Below are 20,533 nucleotides of genomic sequence, written 5' to 3'. Positions count from 1 at the left end.
CTGCTGAGCCCTTCTTGCCTTGTTTATCTTCTCACCTGCAGCACCTGGGGATCCCTGGAGCTCCAGGGAGCAATTTATCTGCTGCAGCTGAGCCAGACGAGCTGACAGGAGCAGTGGGAGGTGGCACACAGGGGCTGTCCCAGCCACCTGGGCTGTCCCTCCCCAGGGTTTGGCTCTGCCTGGCTTTTCCCCCTGGCTCTTTCTGCTCTGTGGCTTCTTCCCCAGTGGGCTGGGAGAGGCTGGAGCATCAATACGGCCCCAAACAGCCTGGTGGGCATCTCCTGTGGGGTTTTGCTGTGGGGTGACCTGTCCTGTCTGTTCCCCCAGGTGAGCGAGGCAGGCTATGGGATGGATGAAGCTGAGCAGGACCAGTATGAAGCTCGCCTCAAGGAGCTCTTTGACAGCTTTGACAGCACAGGCACGGGCTCCCTGGGCCAGGAGGAGCTCACTGACCTCTGCCACGTGCTGCACCTGGAGGAGGTGGCCCCGGCCCTGCAGCAGACCCTGCTCCAAGGAAACCTCCTAGGCAGGGTAAGGAGCTGGGGGATGCAGTGCCTGCGTGCGTGGGGGGGTTCTGGGGGGAGATTGATGGGTGTGATTTGTGTCTATCCAACATTCCTGAGGCTCTGCTGCTGCAGGACTCGTGGGGTTTGGTCTGGTCTGTTCAGCAGGGTGGGCTCAGGGCACTTCCAAGAGCAGAATTTGGGATAACAGGGGAGGGAACTGCTCTGTCTGCCCTGACTGGAGGTGGAATGAAACTCGGGTTTGGGCTGAGCCTTGTGCCCCATGTGCTTTCCCAAGGCCAGAGCAGGTGCCAGCTCTCGCTGCCCTTGGCTCTCACTGTCTGTGTCCCCAGCTCTGCTCCTGGTGCCGCTGGCCTGGGTCACCTCCCCAAACCAGCTCACCAGGTGCTCAGACAGGCTCTGAGCCACCTGGGGTGGGACAAAGCCCTAAATCCAGGGCTTGAGCCTGTGATTTACCCTGGCTTAAGCTGTGGTTAGGCTGGCAGGGCTGTGTGCAGTCACGGGTGTCTCTCTGAGGTGCAGAATGTTGTCCCACGCTGTCTGAGCCACCTCTGTCCCTATTGCCTGGTGCTGGTGGCTTGCCAAAGCCATTCTCCAGCTGTGGTTGTGCCTTTATGGGGTTAAATCCCATAAATCCCAGAAGCTGCTGCCCTTGGGGGATCTCCAGGTTCAGCTGGGTGTCCTTGTGCTCAGAGTGCATCAGCTCCTTCCCTGGAAATCACCCTGAAATCCATCACTGCTCATTAAAATCACACAAATGTGGAGCAGGGCAGCCAGGCAGCCATCCTGGCTCCAATTCCCAATCAAACTGCAGCTCTCACAAACAGAATAATTCCTTTAATGATCAGAGGGGTTTTTCCTTTTTCCTCCTCTTCCTCGCCTGCCCTGGGGCTGCAGCTCCTCTGCTGGCACTGAGTGGGGCTGGGATGGATGCAGGTGGAGGTTGTTGACCTTTAGAGCTGCAGTGTGGCATTTTCTGGAGCACCAGAGACTTTCTGTGCTGTTGCCATCTTGAGCATGGGGCTGTTAGCAAAGAATCCCAGAATGGTTTGGGTTGGAAGGACATTAAAGATCATCCAGTGCCACCCCTGCCATGGCAGGGATGCCTTCCACTGTCCCAGGGTGCTCCAAGCCCTGACCTTGGACATTTCCAGGGATCCAGGGGCAGCCACAGCTGCTCTGGGCACCCTCCAGGGGCTCACCATCCTTACAGCCAGGAATTCCTTCCCAATATTGAATTTAAATCTATTTTCCTTCAGCTTACAGCCATTATCCTATCCTGGCTTTGCCACCTGTGGGATGGTGGCACAGAGAAAAAAGGACAGATGTGGCTGTCAGGGCACCAAAACCCCCATTAAAGCATCCCAAATGCAGGGTCACACTCACCCCTTCCCAACCCAGAGCTCCACCCCTGCCATCCCATTTTATTTCACCCTCCCTTTGTCCCTGGGGATGAGTTCTCCCTCCCAGCCTGGCACAGAGCCTCTGGACAATCCCTGTCCCTGCTCCCCAGCAGCAGCAGCGGTGAGCCAGGTTTAAGCACAAGCCTGATTTCAGTTTCATGGCCCTGGTGGCATCCTTGGGGTGTCCTGGGGAGAGCAGCAGCAGCCCCAGAGCCCCCTGAGCCCAGACTTGTTGCACCTGCCCCTCGTGCTGCAGATGGTCGCAGCCTTTGTGTGCCTGCACTTCCAGGGGCTGGGATTTATGGGAGAGCACTGGGAGGGGGCACTGGGGGAAGGTTTTGTGTGCTCAGGGGCTGCTCGTGGGGCCACGTGCTTGTCTTTGTGCTGGGGCTCCGCTCCAGGCATCAATGGATGCTCTGGGGTCGTGAAATTGTGGGATGGTTTGGGTTGGAAGGGGGTTTTAAAGATCATCTAATTCCAGCCCTCTGCTCTGGGTCAGGACTGGGAGCTGAGTGTGACCCTGCATTTGGGATATTTTAATGGGGGTTTTGATGCCCTGGGATCCAGAGAGGGGCTGGAGGTGCTGCCTGAGGTGGTTTAGGATTTAATGGGGTCTGGTGTGGGGGTAAATCCGTAAATCCTGCTCTGACTCGTGGGCTGGAAGTGCTGCCTCCCCTGAGGTGTTTTGGGGATGAATGGGGTCTGGTGTGGGGGTAAATCCTGCCCTGACCTGTGGGTTGGAGGTGCTGCTTCCCTTGAGATGGTTTGGGAATTAATGGGGACTGGTGTGGGGGTAAATCCTGGGGCTGGAGGTGCTGCCTCCCCTGAGGTGGTTTGGGAATTAATAGGGTCTGGTGTGGGGGTAAATCCTGCCCTGACCTGTGGGTTGGAGGTGCTGCCTCCCCTGAGATGGTTTGGGGGTGAAGGGGGTCTGGTGTGGGGTGGAAATCCTGCCTGACTCATGAGCTGGAGGTGCTGCCTCCTTGAGATGGTTTGGGAATTATTGGGGTCTGGTGTGGGGTGTAAATCTGTAAATCCTGCCCTGAGTCGTGGGCTGAAGGTGCTGCCTCCCTTGAGATGGTTTGGGAATTAATGGGGACTGGTGTGGGGTGTAAATCCTGGGGCTGGAGGTGCTGCCTCCCCTGAGATGGATTGGGAATTAATGGGATCTGGTGTGGGTGTAAATCCTGCCCTGACTCGAGGCAGAGCCAAACCCCTGTGGGAGTGTTTCCCTCACACACTGTGCGTGCTGGTGATGCTCACAGCACTTCTGGGGTGCCTCAGGAAGGTTCCTTCCCCTCACCCTCCATGGCAGGAGTGAGGGCAGTCAGTTCTGGGGTGCCTCAGGAAGGTTCTTTACCCTCACCCTCCATGGCAGGAGTGAGGGCAGTCAGTTCTGGGGTGCCTCAGGAAGGTTCTTTACCCTCACCCTCCATGGCAGGAGTGAGGGCAGTCAGTTCTGGGGTGCCTCAGGAAGGTTCTTTACCCTCACCCTCCATGCAGGAGTGAGGGCAGTCAGTTCTGGGGTGCCTCAGGAAGGTTCTTTACCCTCACCCTCCATGGCAGGAGTGAGGGCAGTCAGTTCTGGGGTGCCTCAGGAAGGTTCCTTCCCCTCACCCTCCATGCAGGAGTGAGGGGATGGGTGTGGCTGGGCCTGTCTGTCTGCCCTCTCTGTGCCCTTTAATTAGCAGCAATCCAGAGGTGTCTTGGGGACAGTGCAGGGATGGGGATGAGCTCTGGGAGCCAGTCCCTATCCCTGGCAGTGCCCAAGGCCAGGCTGGATGGGCTGGGAGCAGCCTGGGACAGTGGAAGGTGTCCCTGCCATGGCAGGAGAGGGATGAGATGACCTTTAAGGTCCTTTCCAGCCCAAACCTGCTGGGATCCTGTGAAGTTGGGCGCTCCAGGCCCTGTCCTTGGGGCTGTCCTTGAGCAGGGATGGGGAGCTCAGGTTTCACCCGCACCACTGCATTCCCAGCCTGCAGCAAGGACAGCCTGGCTGGGCTTTCACTCCCAGCTCCCTGCAATGACCTCTTGCAAAACACCCAAATATCCTTCCCCTGTGCCTGCAGTGCCCTTGCTGCTCCCCTTGGTGCCCTGTGGGCTGGGGCCTGGGCTGCCCTGGTCTGATGGTGCTGCAGGAGTGGCTTGCTGGGACCTGAGGGGACAGCTGGAGCTGTGCCAGGGCAGGTTTGGGTTGGATCTCAGGGAAGGGTTCTGCTCCCAGAAGGTGCTGGCGCTGCCCAGGCTACCCAGGGAATGGGCACAGCCCCAGGGCTGCAGGAGGGTTTGGACAGCACTGCCAGGGATGCCCAGGGTGGGATTGTTGGGGGTCTGGGCAGGGCCAGGAGCTGCCCTGGATGATCCCTGTGGATCAGGATATTCCCTGAGGGTCAGGATATTCCCTGATCCCCATCTCCCCCAGCAGACATTGCCCTGTGCAGCTTTCTGGCTGGAAGCAGTCTGCAGGCAGGGGCAGAGCCCTGGGGATGGGGTTTGTGCTGGGGACCAGGGCAGGGAGCTGCAAGGAGCCCCTGCTGCCTGTCCTGGCTGTGCCAAGGGCTTTGTTTGCATGGCAGGAGCAGCAGGTACCCTGGCACAGGCTCCCAGCCCTTTCTAGTGCTAATCAGCACAGCTTCACAGGGAGTTGGCTGTGCAGGGACATTGGGGTTTCTCTGAGGATCCAGGGTTGCTCAGCAGCACAGCTTTGGTTGGTCCCTGAGTGCCTGGGCAGGCTGGGCTGAGCTGGCCGTGCCTCTGCTGCTGGGTTTGTCCTGTTTGATTTATTTGTTCTGAGAAAATTCTCCTTGCTGGGTGCTGCCCTGGCTGTGCAGTGCTGCTCTGGCTGTGGGGTTTGCAGGGCCCCCAAGTTCCTCCAAACCCCATCCAGCCTGGCCTTGGGCATTTCCAGGGATCCACAGCTGCTCTGGGCACCCTGTGCCTGGGCCTGCCCACCCTCCCAGCGAGGAATGTGGGTGCTGTCCCTGATCCTGGATCCACATTGTTCATCACCTTCCCAACGCCCATCTCCTCCTGGCTGGCTGGGATCAGCCCCAGATTGCTGAGAGACCCCATGAGCAGACACACAGATGAGCAACACCAAAACAGAGTCATAAAACCAGAGTGGTTTGGGCTGGAACGGACCTTAAAGCCCATCTTGTTCTGGAAGGGACACCTTCCACCATCCCAGGCTGCTCCCAGCGCATCCAACCTGGCCTTGGGCACCTCCAGGGTTGGGGAACCTGTGCCAGGGCCCCCTAGCCTTGCAGGAGGATTTCTATAGGATTTCTGCAGCCTTTGTGGCTTTGCTGTCCCGTGGCTGCCTGGCCTGGCTCGTGCTCCAGCCCAGCTCCCATTTTATCAGTGCTGTTTCTCTCTCTTGCACTCTGTGCCTGCACACATCCAAGGTCAGAGGTGCTCCACAGGCTGCTTTTGCTGCTCAGCTGCTGTTGGGAAAACCTCTGGCCCATCCTGAGGACAAATTTCCCCCCTGTTCCAGCTGGGACTCCACCTGCAGAGTGAGGAGAGCATTGGGGACCCCCCTGTGCTGCTGATTTGCATTTGCAGTCCTGCTGTGCAGCACAGGAGCATGGCCACGTCCTGCTCCTCAGCCTGATCTTAGGCTCCTGGGGGTGTCCTGCTCATGGAAAAATCCCAATGTGGCCACAGGGCCAGTCTGCTTTATTAGACCTCAGAGTCTAATGAGACACCAGCTCTGGAGTGGGTTTTACTAAGCCCCACTTTGCCTGGGGTTGTAGGGAGCAGGGAGGCCTGAACCCATTTTATTTTTCTCTTTTTTCCCCCTTTCCTGTTGATTTGTCAGGCACACAATAGTGGGGGTGTGAGCAGCAGCATCTGAGCCTGCTCTTGGTGGGAGGAGTGGACAGCAGAGCATCCTCTGCTCTGGGGGGCATTTCCCCCTCTGCTCAGGGGGATTTTTGGCATTTTTGGGGATGAACAGCACACAGGGCTGTCCCATGGGCATCTGCTCCTGGGAAAGGCTTGATTTTAACGTCTTCATGTTCCTCCTATGCCTCTGTGAGCACCTGGGGCTTGAGCAGCTCTGAGGTTGGACTTGATCACCTTAATGATTCTTTTCCAACTTTAATGATTTTCCAACCCTTCCTGCTCATTTTTGGCTGGGAATGAGAAGCTGTTCGGCTCAGCAGTGAATTTCCAGCATTCAGGAAGCACGGATGGCTGCCTGTGTCCTTGTGCAAGGGCTCAGCTCCTCCTCCTCCTCCTCATCAGTCAGGCAGGAGCTGTGGGGCTCACTGTGCAGAGCAGGTGATGGCAGTGCTGCTGCACACCTGCCCAGGTGGTTTGATTTTATTTAATTCCACGTGGGGGATGCAAAGTGGGTCTTGTTTTCCTGTGAGCTCCCCTCCAAAGCCATCCCCAGCACCCAAGCAAGGGATTGGCTCTGTCCATTCATTGCTGAGAGGATCCCATGGGGAGGGAACCTGTAATCTGAACACCCTCATCTTTTATTCATCCTCATTTGGTCTAAATGTCAAGTTTTCTTTATTTTAATGGGGGAAATTCTCCTCTCTCTGTAAACTGGCCTTTTTGAAGTACACCAGTGGCTGGGAATGGATGGCAGCAATTAGTATTCAGATGGAGGCATTCCTGATGAGCTTCTGTGCCGAACATATTTTTTAATTGTGTTTAAAAAAAAACATTTAAAACTGTTTAAAGCCTCAGGGGTGATTGGGACTGCCTGAGCTCCCTTGCACCTCCATGGCTCACCTCTGAGACTGACCAGGGGGCTTGTTGGTATTTTTCTGAGCTTGCTTGACCCCCAAAACCAAGCTGGACAACTTCAGACTTGAACTTTGCTGCTTGTGCAGCATGAAAATACCTCTGAGTGCAGCCCTGCCAGCCAGATCAGCCTCTCTGTGTTTCTTTAAATACAAAATCTTCTTGTTCCTTGCTAAAAATTCTTCTAAGATTTATTTAGCCGAGAGAAAGGGCAGCAGCCAGCTCTGCCTGGCCACTGACCCATGTCACATTGCTCCTCCAGCTGTCCCCCAGGCTGGAATTGCTGACATTCCCCAGCAGGCTGGGAGGATGCTGCAGCCTCCCTCTGGCTGCCTGGCAGGCAGGAGCATTTCCAGGAAGGCACAGATGGAAAAAAAACTGAAGGAAAAAGCCTCCCTCAGTGGCAGGATCATCTCTGTTTTATTCCCAGCTTCACTCCAGGCTTGCTATTTCAAGTTCAGCCCTCCCAGAATTAGAGGAGCTGCCCTGGGAAGGGAGGGATTTTTCTGCCATCCTCATTGGGAGTGGAATTTGGAGCTAAATTAGGGCAGTGGAGCATTTCCACAGCAGCACATCCCTCCCTGCTCAGGAATGGCCTCGCTGCAGAAGCCACTGACCCTGGCCAGGTCCCCTCAGGGGATGGGGATGTCCCTGCTCCTTTTCATGTTCTTTTGGTTCCTGCTTGATAGAAAAACCCAACCAGTGCCTGAGATCTGTGTTTTTGGGCCCTGCTGTGTGGCAATAATTGTTGCCACATGCCTGCATGTCCCTTGCTGTCCCTTTGGCTCCTTTGTGCCCCTTGCCCAGGGGTGGTGGTGAGTGATCCCCACTGCTGCTCATCTTCCTGCTGCATTCTGGCCTCATGTTTAACTCCCTGCACCACCTCATTGCCAATTTCCTTCCTTTTTTTTCTTTTCCTTATATTTTGGCCTCATTTTTTAACTCCCTGCACCACCTCATTGTCAATTTCCTTCCTTTTTTTTTTCTTTTCCTTATATTTTGGCCTCATGTTTAACTCCCTGCACCACTTGATTGCAAATTTCATTCTTTTTTTTTTTGTTTGTTTTTTCCCCCCTACAGGTCCACTTTGATCAGTTCAAAGAAGCACTTATCCTCATCTTATCCAGAACCCTGTCAAATGAGGAGCACTTCCAAGAACCAGGTAAATCCTGAAATTACCTAAACTGGTACATTTTCATTGGCAAAGCAGCTCTGGGTGGCTCTCACAGAAGAACTTAGAAGAGAAGGTGCTTTTTAGGTGCTGCCATGCATGTAGAAAAGGCTGATCTTGGGAGAAAAAGTGTTGTGGTTTTTTTGTTTGCTGTTGTTTTTATAGAGATGAGGTAATTGAGAGGTTTAAATATAAGATTCATAAACATTATGCATATATTAATATACCTATATTAATATAGTTTTTACATTAATATTTCTATCTTTTAATTATTATATTGATACATTTATTAGTTACATTATATTTATATATTTATTAATAAAGTGATCTATATTTAATATATTATATTAATATATTAAACTATATTTTAATTTTTCTATTAATATATTTATATTAATCTATTTATAGTATTATTAATATAATTGTTTATATCAATATTTTTATTTTAATTATATTATTATATTAATATATTTATTGGTAGATATAGTTATTTATATTAGTATATTATATTAATTATTGGTTTATAATTAATTAATATATTGGTTTATATTTTCATATTATAAATTATGAAAATTTATAATATTAAAATATTATATTAATATATTGCTTTGTATTTTCATATTCATATTGACATATTTCTATTTATAGTTATATATTTGTCTATGTTAATATATTTTTATCATTTATTTTTTATTAATTTCATAAAAAATAGAATATGTTATTTTATTATTAGTTTTGATGAAGGGTGAGAAATGGATTAATTACAAAAAGGGAGCTGAGGTTTGTTGTGGAACCTTGCACAAAGGTGTTTTCAGGGCCATTGGGTGTTTCTGAATGATTCTGAGTGATCTGAATGCCCAGAGAGGCCCAGGCTGGCTGTGAGCAGGGAACTGCAGCTCCCTCAGATGCTCAGGGAGGGACAGGGGCTCAGCTCCCTCATCCCACACCATCCTGCTGCCCAGGGATGACAAAAGGCTGATTTCCTGCTGCTGCTGGGGGTTTTCCCAGCTGGGGATGGTTTTTATATTTTTTAAGTCCATTACACTTCCTTGTGTCTGACATGAGCAGGGTGTAGGAATCTTCTCTGAGTTTCTCCCAGGAAAAACACTCAGGTTGCTCCAGAGGTGTTCCTGACCAAATGGAGCCCCTGAGAAACCAGATTGGGGCTGAATTTCAGAGAATTCCAGGATGGTTTGAGAGGGAAGAGAGCAGTTCCACCCCTGCTATGGGCAGGGACATCTCCAGTATCCAGGGACACTTCTAGGGGCTCTGCTGTGGGTCCTCAGTGTTCTCCTTGCTTTGTTTCTGTGTGCCTTGAAAATGCGGCATTTTCAGGCTTTCCTTGGCAGGAAAGGTTTTGGGTGCAGTGTTTTGAAAATGGGGCATTTTCAGGCTTTCCTTGGCAGGAAAGGTTTTGGGTGCAGTGTTTTGAAAATGGGGCATTTTTAGGCTTTCCTGGGCAGGAAAGGTTTTGGGTTCAGTGCTTTGAAAATGGGGCATTTTTAGGCTTTCCTGGGCAGGAAAGGTTTCAGGTGCAGTGCCTTGAAAATGGGGCATTTTTAGGCTTTCCTGGGCAGGAAAGGTTTTGGGTTCAGTGCTTTGAAAATGGGGCATTTTTAGGCTTTCCTGGGCAGGAAAGGTTTCAGGTGCAGTGCCTTGAAAATGGGGCATTTTTAGGTTTTCCTGGGCAGGAAAGGTTTCAGTTTTCATGTTTTCCCCCTGCAGCAGGGCCTGGGAGCTGTGGGGCCGTGCTGGGGCTGAGCCCTGCAGCTCCAGCTGGTGCCACACCTGTATGGAAATCCGTAATCCTGTCCTTGGAGCAGCAGGGGAGCCAAATCCCCCAAGGAGAAAACAGCTTAGTAGAGGGGGAGAGAGAATTCTCCAGATTTCTTCTCCTGGAGCATCAGTCTCAGCTGGAGCATCCCACTCTGCAGAGAGGAGCCTGCCAGCAAAATTACAACTTTCCCCTTTCCATAAGGCTGCAAAAACCACAGGGCTGGAGAGGTGTGATTGATGGATTATTTTTCTTTTTCACCTCCCATTTCCAAAGCTCTTTAATGCTGTGAGAGGGGTGATGGCAGCTCCTGTGCCCAGCATTGCTTAATGGAATTTGCAAGCGCAGCTCAGGGGGGAGCATTCCCTGCCAGCCCCTTGGGAAGGAGCTGGCACAGAGCAGGAATCAGCCCCAGTGAGGCAGAACTAATCCAGCATTCTGCATTTATTGGGGTATCATATGGCTGAGAAGCTCCAGCTTGATTGAAATGTAAATAAATCTCCCAGAAACAGCTAAATTTGGGGTTATCACAGGGGAAATTACCAGTGGAGCTGGAGAGCTCTCCTTGGGGATGCTCTTGTCAGAGTGGGGTTGGAGTGGCAGGAAATCAAAGGGTGTGGGGTGCAGGTAGGGAGCCAGAGCCAGGCAGGCCTGGGAGGCATTTTATTTTTAATGCATTTTGACAGGTTGGTTAATGCCAAAGTCTTTGCTTCTTTTAATTTAGATCAAACTGGAGATTTGGAGAAACAAGCTGCTTTGTGCTGTTGGTGTCAAGCTGTCAGGGAGTGTGGAAATGCTGGTGCTCCAGCCTGCCCCAGGCTAGGGGGAAAATTGAGTTAAGAGCTCTAAATCGTATCATTTAAATGAAAATTTAATTTGGGGGGGATTGGAGGAGAGGAGGGAGAAGCAGAGATTTTAAGGCTGTTTGCAGCATCTGGGAAGGAAGAGGCTGTGGGGGTTTTCTCCAGGGATTTGGGTGATGGGGAGCACTGGGGGCTTTGTGCAGCCCCAGACAGTCTGGGGGACACAGCCAGGGGGGTGGCATGTCCTTGTCCCCATGGATGCTGTCAGCTCAGGAGGGTGACAGGAAGGACAGGGAGCTGTTGGAGGCACAGAGGGATGCAGCCCCTCTGCTGCTCAGAGATTTGAGGCTGGAGAAAAGAAGATTTGAGGACACCTTCCAGCCCTTTCCAGTGCCTGAAGGGAGCCCAAAAAGAACAGGGAAAGCGATTATGGAGTGACAGGACAAGGGGAAATGGCTTTGAACTGCCAGAAGGCAGGGATGGATGGGATATTGGGGATTAATTCCTCCCTGTGAGGGTGGTGAAGCCCTGGCACAGGGTGCCCGGAGCATCCCTGGCAGTGCCCAAGGCCAGGCTGGACGGGGTTTGGAGCCACCTGGGATGGTGTAACGTGTCCCTGCCGTGGCAGGAGATGATTTTCAAGGTCCTTTCCATCCAAACTGATTCTGGGCCAGGCTCTTGGGTCACAGGGGCCAGGAACAGGGAACCAGAAGTGCTGCAGTTCCTGCAGAAGCAGCCACTGGGGTTTCCTCATTTCGGGAGGAAGCGCCCAGCCTTGCAGAGAGCAGCTGATATATTTATATAGATTATTTTTTTGTCTTGAATTCCCTTTGTGGCAGGGAGGATGGTGCTGCAGGCAGAGCTCCAGAGCTGCTGTGATCAGCTCTGTCCCCTCGAGGGTGACACTGTGGGGACACAGACCCAGCTGTGAACCCGAGCATCAGCTGGGCAAAGCCACCTCTGCTGGGAACAGGGATGGGGAGATGCCAGGAAAAGCAGAAAAAAGCTTCAATGTAGTATAAAATAATCACTATTTACAAAATACCATTCCCGTGGGACAGGGCTGGGTGCCGCTGCTCTTTGTCCACGGGTCACTGCAGCAGTGAGGGGACAATAAAATAGATTTAAGGGTGGAAAAAGGAAAAAAAAATCAGTTGTGTGGGTGATTAGGGAAGGAAAAAAAAATCAGGTTTTTTTTTCCCTCCCCATTATAGCAAATAAAAAGTGCATGGAAGCTGGGCTAGGGAGGGATTATGGGGTGGAGTGCAGGATTACAGGAACACCCAGGAGAAATTAAAAAGCACTTTGACGCCATCCTCCCCACAGTCACGAGGGTTTGGGGGTTTTTCCTTTCCTGTTTTTTCCTTCTCTTTCTGGAGGCAGCAGAAGTGTCCTCTAAAAATGGGGCTGGTGGGGATGATCCCTTCGGAAGGGCCCCATCCATGGGGGAGAGGTTGTTCAGGTGAGGTAAAACCAGAGTCACAGCCCAGGCAGGGCTGCCTGATGGCACTGAGTATTTTTGGGTCAAAACCCGTTGGTTTTGGGTTGTGGTGACCCTGCCAGCACTCCTCTCTCCCTCCAGTGCTGAGCCTGGATGGTGAAATAGGGCTTGGGGGGGTTCAGACATACCTGGAGCCTCAGGGGATTAGGATTTAGCAGATCCTGGCTGCTTTGCCCAGCACTTGGAGCATCCCTGCCTTCCAAATCTTAAGCAGCAGAGAAATTAATTTCCCCTCTGAAGGCTGGGATTGTGGGATGAGGGGGCTCCTGCTCTAAACCCCCTTTTGTCTGAGCTGCAGGGCTTTGATGCTGGGCCCAGGGAAGCTCCCTCCCCATCTGAGGGCAGAGCAGGATTTTGAAATGACTTATCTGGTGCAGAAAGGCAGAAAATCAAGTGTAAATCTCCAGCCATGGAGGCATTTCAGTGGGATGGATGGGGGGAGTGAGAGAGGGAATTGATGGCTCCTGTCTGTGGTGCTTAAATCAGGGAGTGAAATGCAGAATTATAGGGGGCTTGTTTCATTTCAGGGGCTCTTGGAGGGCCACAAACCCTCTGGGCAGTGGCAGGAAGGTGAGAGGCTGCTGCTCTCAGCCTGGGGGCAGTGCAGGGGGGCAGATCAGACCCCGGTGTCTAATTAGACACCAGCTCTGGAGTGGGTTTGACTGAGCCCACGCTTTGCCAGGGGCTGTAGGGAGCAGGGAGGGCTGAACCCATTTTATTTTTCTCTTTTTTCCCCCTTTTCTTGGTGATTTGTCAGGCAGACAATAGTGGGGGTGTGAGCAGCAGCATCTGAGCCTGCTCTTGGTGGGAGGAGTGGGAAGCAGAGCATCCTCTGCTCTGGGGGCATTTCCCCCCCTGTGCTCTGGGAGGCATTTCCCTCTCTGTTCAGGGGGATATTTGGCATTTTTGGGGATGAGCAGCACACAGGGCTGTCCCATGGGCATCTCCTTCAGTGAAAGACTTGATTTTGACATCTCCTGTGTAAGCACCTGGGGCTTGAGCAGCTCTGAGGTTGGACTTGATCACCTTAATGATTCTTTTCCAACTTTAATGATTCTCCGACCCTTCCTGCTCAGTTCCTTCTCATTCCTCTCTGGGAATGAGCCTGTTCAGCTCAGCAGTGAATTTCCAGCATTCAGGAAATGTGGATGGCTCCTTTTTGCTTTTGTGTGTGCCCAGCATTCCCTGAATATTGGGGATGGTGGGAACATCAAGGGCACCACTGCTCTGCTGGGGGGGTTGGTGGGGAAGCAGGAGATGGAGAGGCTTGGAGGGGGCTGCAGGTGTGGGAGGTGTCTGTGTCCACCTGACTGGAAAGGAGAGGGATTTGTGCTGCAGGATGGGATAAGCGAAGGGCTGGAACCCAGTGTTAGCCAAAGCAGCCTGGCTGTGGAAGTTGGGATTTCAGGGTGCCTGGGCTGGGATCTCCTCAGGCACAGCTGGTTTGGAAGTTGGAGCAAACTCTCCTCGAGCTGTGAAGGGTCACCTCTCCCTCCCAGGGATGTTCTGGGGCTCCACAGTTCCTTAATTACAAAAGGCAAACAAGCTCACCCGTGGTGCTCAGAGCAGAGAGAAGACAGAAATCAGCTGCCAGCCTGAAAAATGCTTAAAGCACAACATGGGGAGAGGCTCCTGCTGTTCCCTTTGCTGTGCTCACAGGGGGCACAGCGTGGTGGCACTTGTGCTCCTGAGAGCCACAGAGCAGAAGGGACTTTGAAAACCACCTCATTCCAACAGCAGAACACCTTCCACAGACCCCTGAATTTCCAGCTGGTAAAACGCTCTCAGTGTGGTGGGGATGGAAACTGGATTCTTTGGAAATTCAGCAGGAAATTCAGCTGTGGCTTCACTAAATCCCAGCTTCTTCCCCCTCCTCCATTTCTCCAAAGGCAGATGGAGGTGCAGCTCTGTCTGAGGAATAATAAAAATGAATTCTGAAGGAAAAACAAAGCCCCCAGCCCTCTCTTGTGAGGGAGGGAGGAAATAACTGGGTGAATGAGTAGCCACAAATATTAGCATTTCAGAGAGAGCTGCTGGATGGAGATTGTTCACCACCGGGCGGGCTTTAATAGGAGTGATAAGGTTTGCTTTTGTTCTGGGGCTCTCCCTTAATCAGCCTGTCTCCTCCTGATTTTTCTATCGGTGCACTCCATCAGCCCAACTTTCATGTGCTGAGTCCCAGCTGCAGCAAATCTTGTTAGAATGGCCTTGTTCAAACACAGGCACGGGGTTTGTTCCCTAGAGCTGCGCCGAGGCTGGATGGAGTGTGGGGCTGCAGGAATCAAAGCGCTCCTCAGCCTGTGTATTTTATAATTCATTGCATAGCTAAGTTGTGGAATATTATTTTTTTTTCTCCCCTCTAACAAGCTTGAAGCCTTTTCTTCCATATCTAAAGGAATATTATCCGAGGAGGCATTTGGGTGAGGGGGTTTGGAGACCTGCTGCTTTCCCTGCATCCTTTGTCAGTGCTGGAACAGCTTCCCTGTGCCTTATTAGTATTGCACTCTTGCATTTCTTTTATATCACAGCCCTCTGCAAATAAAATTTTCAAAAGCTGCTGCTCTTGCCACTGTGAGAGGCAGAAAATAAAAGATGATGGAGTCCTGGGGGGGTTTCAGCAGTCAGGTTAGCAAACACTGAAACAAAGCATGGCACCGAGCCTTCCCCTAATTGAATCCCTGGTTAATTTGGTCCTTGGTTTAATTTGCCCCCTGCTCCAGATTCTCACTGAAAACAGCCCAAAACGTGCTTATTTATTTTCTGTTTTGATCCTTGCCTGCCAGTGCTCCCGGATAATTCAGTCCCCAAAGGCAGGAGCTGCTGGGGGAAGCTGGAGCTGGGGAATGTGGAGCCCCTGTAATTAGAGGATGACTCCAAAGGGTTATTTAGATCTTGCAGTTGGTTTTGGCTGCTCAGCACAGGCTGGGACCTGCCCCACTGTCTCTCACATCAGCTGCTCCCGTCGGGGCCCCTAGAGACTCCAAACTTGCCCAATTTTTTTCCACTCTCCTGCTTGTTTGGGCATTTTTAATGGAGCTGAAATTCAAACCCACAGAGAGCAGCAGCAGCAGCCGCCCAGGTGTCTGCAGGATCTGGAGACTTGAGCTGCCTCAGTGCAACTCAGTCCCTAATTAAACCTGCCTGGTGCTGCTAATGGAGATGAGTGCAAGCAGCAGAGGCCTAATGGACTTTCCATCCCAAGCTCCTGGCAAGGTTGTGGAGATTTTCCCTCCCCCCCATCCTGTTAACTTGATGTGGGAAATGGGGAGGGGTGAGGAAGAGGAAGATTGCACTTTGTGATGGCTTTTCTTGGCAGGGAGCAGTACCAATTCCAACCATCAGACCCAATGCCAGGGTGAGGGGTGTCGCAGACATCTTCTATGAAAAATCCTTTCCTTGGGATTTTTCCTCCTGAGAAGCTGAGAGGCCTCAGGAACAAAATGTAAACATTGATTATCTGCTGCTGTGGAATGCAACAGGTGCATCTGTGATTGGCCCATGTGGTTGTTTCTAATTAATGGCCAATCACAGTCAGCTGGCTCAGACAGAGCCAAGCCACAAACCTTTGTTATCATTCTTTCTGATTCTGTTCTTAGCTTAGCCAGCCTTCTGATGAAATCCTTTCTTCTATTCTTTTAGTATAGTTTTAATATAATATATATCATAAAATAATAAATCAAGCCTTCTGAAACATGGAGTCAGATCCTCGTCTCTTCCCTCATCCTGGGACCCTGTGAACACCGTCACAGAGGATGGTGATGATCCAGAAGTGGAGCTGCCCTTGGTGCCGTTGCCCACCAGGAATGGTGGCAGCAACTGGGCACTCAAAATCCTGCTGAGTGAGCAAACTAGCCCTGAGAGAGCTCAGCAATGCCATTCCTGCTGTGTTCTGTGCTTGGATTCCCCAGATTGCTCCCCAGAAGCGCAGCCCAAGTACATCAAGGGCGGCAAACGCTACGGGCGCCGCTCGCTGCCGGAGTTCCCCGAGTCTGTGGAGGACTTTGCCGAGGTGACAGTCATCGAACCGCTGAGCGAGGAGCCACATCCTGCCCACATTGCTGCCAGCCAGGAGGTCAGCAGGGAGGGGAGGGTGTGGGGTGGCCTTGTTACCTCTGGGCATCGCTGCTGCCCTCATCTAAAGGGGTTTGGCATGTGCTTGGGGCCTTCCCAGTGAAGGCATTGGCCTCTCTCCTTGCCTGTCCCTAGGGTGGGCATTGAGGTGGCCTTGTCACCTCTGGGCATCGCTGCTGCCCTCATCCAGAGCGGTTGGGATGTGTTTGGGGCCTTCCCAGTGGAGGCATTGGCTGCTTTCCTAGGATTGGTGTTGGGGTGGCCTTGTTAGCTCTGGGCATGGCTGCTGCCCTCATCCAAAGGGGCTTGGGATGTGATTGGGGCCTTCCCAGTGAAGGCATTGACTGCTCTCCTGGGATTTGTGTTGGGTGGCCTTGTCACCTGTGGGCATTGCTGCTGCTCATATCCAGAGGGGTTGGGATGTGATTGGGGCCTTCCCAGTGAAGGCATTGGCCTCTCTCCTTGCCTGTCCCTAGGATGGGTGTTGGGGTGGGCTTGTCACCTCTGGGCATGGCTGCTGCCCTCATGCAAAGGGGTTTGGGATGTTTCAATGCCTTCACTGCCCACTCTCCTTGCCTGTCCCTAGGTTTGGTGTTGGGCTGGCCTTGTCACCTTTGGATGTGGCTGCTGCCCTCATCCAAAGGGGGTTGGGATGTGATTGGGGCCTTCCCAGTGAAAGCATTGGCCTCTCTCCTTGCCTGTCCCTAGGATGGGTGTTGGGGTGGCCTCGTCACCTCTGGGCATGGCTGCTGCCCTCATGCAAAGGGGTTTGGGATGTTTCAATGCCTTCACTGCCCACTCTCCTTGTCTGTCCCTGGGATGGGTGTTGAGGTGGCCTTGTCACCTCTGGGCATCGCTGCTGCCCTCATCCAAAGGGGTTGGGATGTGTTTGGAGCCTTCCCAGTGAAGGCATTGGCTGCTTTCCTGGGATTGGTGTTGAGGTGGCCTTGTCACCTCTGGACATGGCATTGGGGAGGCCTTGTTAGCTCTGGATGTGGCTGCTGCCCTCATCCAGAGGGGTTTGGGATGTCCCAAGTGCCTTTCCTGGCCACTCTCCTTGCTGTCCCTAGGATGAGCCATGCCAGGCGTGGCTCCCTTGCTCCCTGGGCCGTGGGAAGTGGGAAGGAGCTGGGCCAGTGCTCCTGGCTGGAGTGTGGGCCAGCAATTAAGCAAGGGCTGAGCTGCTGCCCCCGTGGCTAACGAGGTGTGGGCTGGGAGCAGCCTGAGCACGTCCACATCCATCAGTGCAGCTGCCAAAAGCTGCCCATGGCTCCAGCAGGAGGGATGGGGAGAAAGGGCAGCTGCTTTGGGACAGTGGCATCTTAATTGCTCCAAAAAATCCCCATTCCTGGGTTTGTGTTCCAGCTCTGTGGCTCTCTTTGTGCCGGTGAATCTCCTCCTGCTTCCCCAGGCAGGAGAGGCAGAGGAGCAGAGTGGTTGGGGCTGGTGCTGTGTCAGAGCCCTGCCCTGGAGCTGGGCTGCTGCCAGCCTGCCCTGCTGTGCCAGGCATTGTTGATTCAGGAGATGTGCTGGGAGTTTTTCCACTGGGAAGCAGAAGCACTGCTGCTTTCTCCCTCCTCTATCTCGTGGCATCACTTGGAGCTCTGTTGTAGGGGGACACCCAGCCCTGTGTGAGAAACAGGGAAGGAATTCCCAATTCCCATGGTTTCAGAGTTATTCCTATGCAGCTGAGCTTAAAAATGATTAAAAAACCTCTAAACCAGCACCTCAAAGAAAGATTTTTCCTGCTGCTGGTGGCCTTTGCTCAGCACCACAGGGATGCTCATCCATCTCTGGATTTGGCCACATGGGCTGCCCTGACCTTGGAATTGGTGTCAATCCACCCACACTCCCCAGGGAATGATGTCCTTGCTGGAAGGAGCTGCTCCAACCTCACCCCTTGGTTTTAGCTGTCACAGAGGTGTAAAGGGCAGCCCATTAACAAGGTCAGTTAATTAACCCAGCTGGTGTAACCACACCGTGGCTGGGGGCTGGATCAGCCTCCTGCTGGCAATGCTTGTTGCACCTTTTGGGCTGCTGGGATGGTTAATTCCTCTGCAAGTGGAGCAAAAATCAGGATAAACTTATGAAACCCCCACTTTGTCAGCAGATCCTCTTGGTGTGCATGGGAATGACTTGCAGGATGGTGCTGAGGGGGTGTTGGAGGCTCCTGATTCCCTGGGATCTGGCCAGGGATCAGCCCTTGCCCCGTTCTGTGTGCTGTGTGTGCAAACACAGCCCCAGCCTGAGAACTGGGGCAGGATGGCTTAATTGGTGCTTGCTCCCAGGCAGTGCCAATTAAAAGGGCTCAGGCTGTGTCTGAGAGGTTTCCCTCCCTCCCTCCCTCCCTCCCTGGTAAACACGGGGGAAAGGCTGGAAGGAAGGCAGCTCTGGGAAAGGCTGGAAGGCAGCTCTGGGAGGGGAAAGGCTGGAAGGAAGGCAGCTCTGGGAGCAGCTGCCCAGGGAGGCTCCACCTCCATCCCTGGGGCTTTTCAGGTGCTGCTGGATCAGGTGATGAGCAGCTGGGTGTGGATTTGGCACTAACCCTGCTGTGGTGGGTTCCTGAGGGTCCCTGTGACCTGCAGGAGCTTGTCCCCATGGATGGTGGCTGTGCTGAATTCCAAACCTCCCTGGGGAGCATCCATCCCTCCCCTTCCCCAGCTGCTGCTCTGCTCTGGGAGAGGTCCCTCCTACTTGCAGATTTATGGAATTTCAGAGTGATTTGGGTTGGAAGGGACACATCTCATTCCAACCTTCTACCCTAGGCAGGGACAGTTTCCACCAGTCGAGGTTGCTCCAAGCTTTGGGGTTTTAGAATCTGCTGGCACATCCCAGTTCTGTCCCTTCAGTGCCACCTGCTCTCGTGCTCTGTTTGTGAATTGTTTCCAGCATGGCCTGGCTCATTGGGAGGGTTGAAACTCCTGTTTTTTGGTCCTTGAGGATAGATTCCCAAAGTGGGACCATCCTGGCAAAACAGGATTTGTGATTAACAGCTCAGGATAGTGCTCACTCCCAGAAAAAGTGCATTACTGGTGTGACTGGTGCTTTGGAGCTGAAGGCAACTGACAAAGCAAGATGTGGGGATTTGAGAGCTTTTTTGGGGGGTCTCTACTCAGGCTCCTCAGCCCACGGAGCTGCAGTGTAGATCTGGGATTTGGGAAAAGCAAAATCCATCAGTACTGGGAAGCCAGGATTTGTGATTAACAGCTCAGGGTAGTGCCTGCTCCCAGAAAAAGTGCATTGCTGGTGCTTGGAGCTGAGGGCACCTGGCAAAGCAAGGTTTGGGGGATTTTTTGGGGGTCTCTGCTCAGCCCAGGGAGCTGCAGTGTGGATCTGGGAAGAACAAACCCCATCAGCACTGGAAACACAGGATTTGTGATTAAGATAGTGCCCACTCCCAGAAAAAGTGCATTGCTGGTGTGATTGGTGCTTTGGAGCTGAAGGCAACTGGCAAAGCAAGATGTGGGGATTTGAGAGCTTTTTTTGGGGGTCTCTGCTCATCCCAGGGGGCTGCAGTGTAGATCTGGGTAGAACAAGATCCATCAGCACCAGAAAGAACAAAATCCATCACTGGGAAGCCAGGATTTGTGAATAACAGCTCAGGATAGTGCCTGCTCCTAGAAAAAGTGCATTGCTGGTGTGACTGGTGCTTTGGAGCTGAGGGCACCTGGCAAAGGCAAGGATTTGACAGGTTTTTTTTGGGTCTCTGCTCATCCCAGGGAGCTGCAGTGTGTGGATCTGGGAAGAACAAACCCCATCAGCGGCACCGGGGCCAGGGCTCACCTCACGGCATGTGCTGCTGCTCACCATGTTAATTAGCACTATATTCCGGGGGAGAACAAAGGTCTGGCTGGCTGGAGCAGATGGCAGGGGGGACACAGAGGTGGCTGCTGCCTCATTGTGGGCAGGGCCCACGGCCCAGGCCGCAGATGCACTCGGAGCCATCTGCTCCCCGCACGCGCCTCCCCGGGGACCAGGCCTTGCTGGCACCCGCTGCTCTGACCCGGGCCAGCTGGGGCCTGCTGGGGCTGGGGGACAATGGCAGCCCGACATGGGCACGTCCCACCCGGCCCGGCCCCTCTTTGTCCCCTCCCGGCGGTGGCTGACCCCGAGCACACACAGGGACAGAGGGAGGGAGGGAGGGGAGGTCACACGAGCACCCCAGCCCAAAAACCCCCTGGCTTTGTTCAGCCCCTCGGGGTTGGTGGTGGTGATGGGGTTGTTGTGGTTTTGTAGAATGCCAGGATGGTTTGGGTTGGAAGGGGAGTTTAAAGTTCGTCCCAATCCCACCCCTGCCATGGCAGGGACACCTTCCACCATCCCAGGCTGCTCCAAGCCTCATCCAGCCTGGCCTTGGGCACTGCCAGGGATCCGGGGGCAGCCACAGCTGCTCTGGGCACCCTGTGCCAGGGTTTCTTTATGCAGAACTTCCAAGGATGGGATTTAATGGCAGCTGTTGCCTCAGCTCCTGCATTTTGTCCCTCGTGGGACGTTGTGGTGCTGTGGCAGGGAAGGGCCCTTGCCTGGT

General features: G+C 53.0%; 1 protein-coding gene across 5 annotated transcripts in view; it reads left to right on the top strand.

Annotated features, from left to right (window-relative positions):
- The first annotated feature begins 329 nt into the window (after positions 1 to 329).
- NIN (ninein) overlaps positions 330 to 20,533 on the top strand; it is a 62,216-nt gene continuing 42,012 nt past the window's right edge. For all 5 annotated transcript variants that reach the window (XM_063159613.1, XM_063159608.1, XM_063159611.1 and 2 more), the window contains exons 1-3: positions 330 to 531; positions 7,766 to 7,847; positions 15,843 to 16,006. In XM_063159613.1, the coding sequence (XP_063015683.1) occupies positions 349 to 531; positions 7,766 to 7,847; positions 15,843 to 16,006 (429 nt within the window). In that variant the 5' untranslated portion in view covers positions 330 to 348. The remainder of the gene's footprint in view (positions 532 to 7,765; positions 7,848 to 15,842; positions 16,007 to 20,533) is intronic.

The sequence above is a fragment of the Melospiza melodia genome, chromosome 6, assembly GCF_035770615.1.
Source record: "Melospiza melodia melodia isolate bMelMel2 chromosome 6, bMelMel2.pri, whole genome shotgun sequence".
NCBI lineage: Eukaryota > Metazoa > Chordata > Aves > Passeriformes > Passerellidae > Melospiza > Melospiza melodia.
Note: the sequence above shows the minus strand (reverse complement) of the source record. Positions and strands in the feature narration are given on the sequence as shown.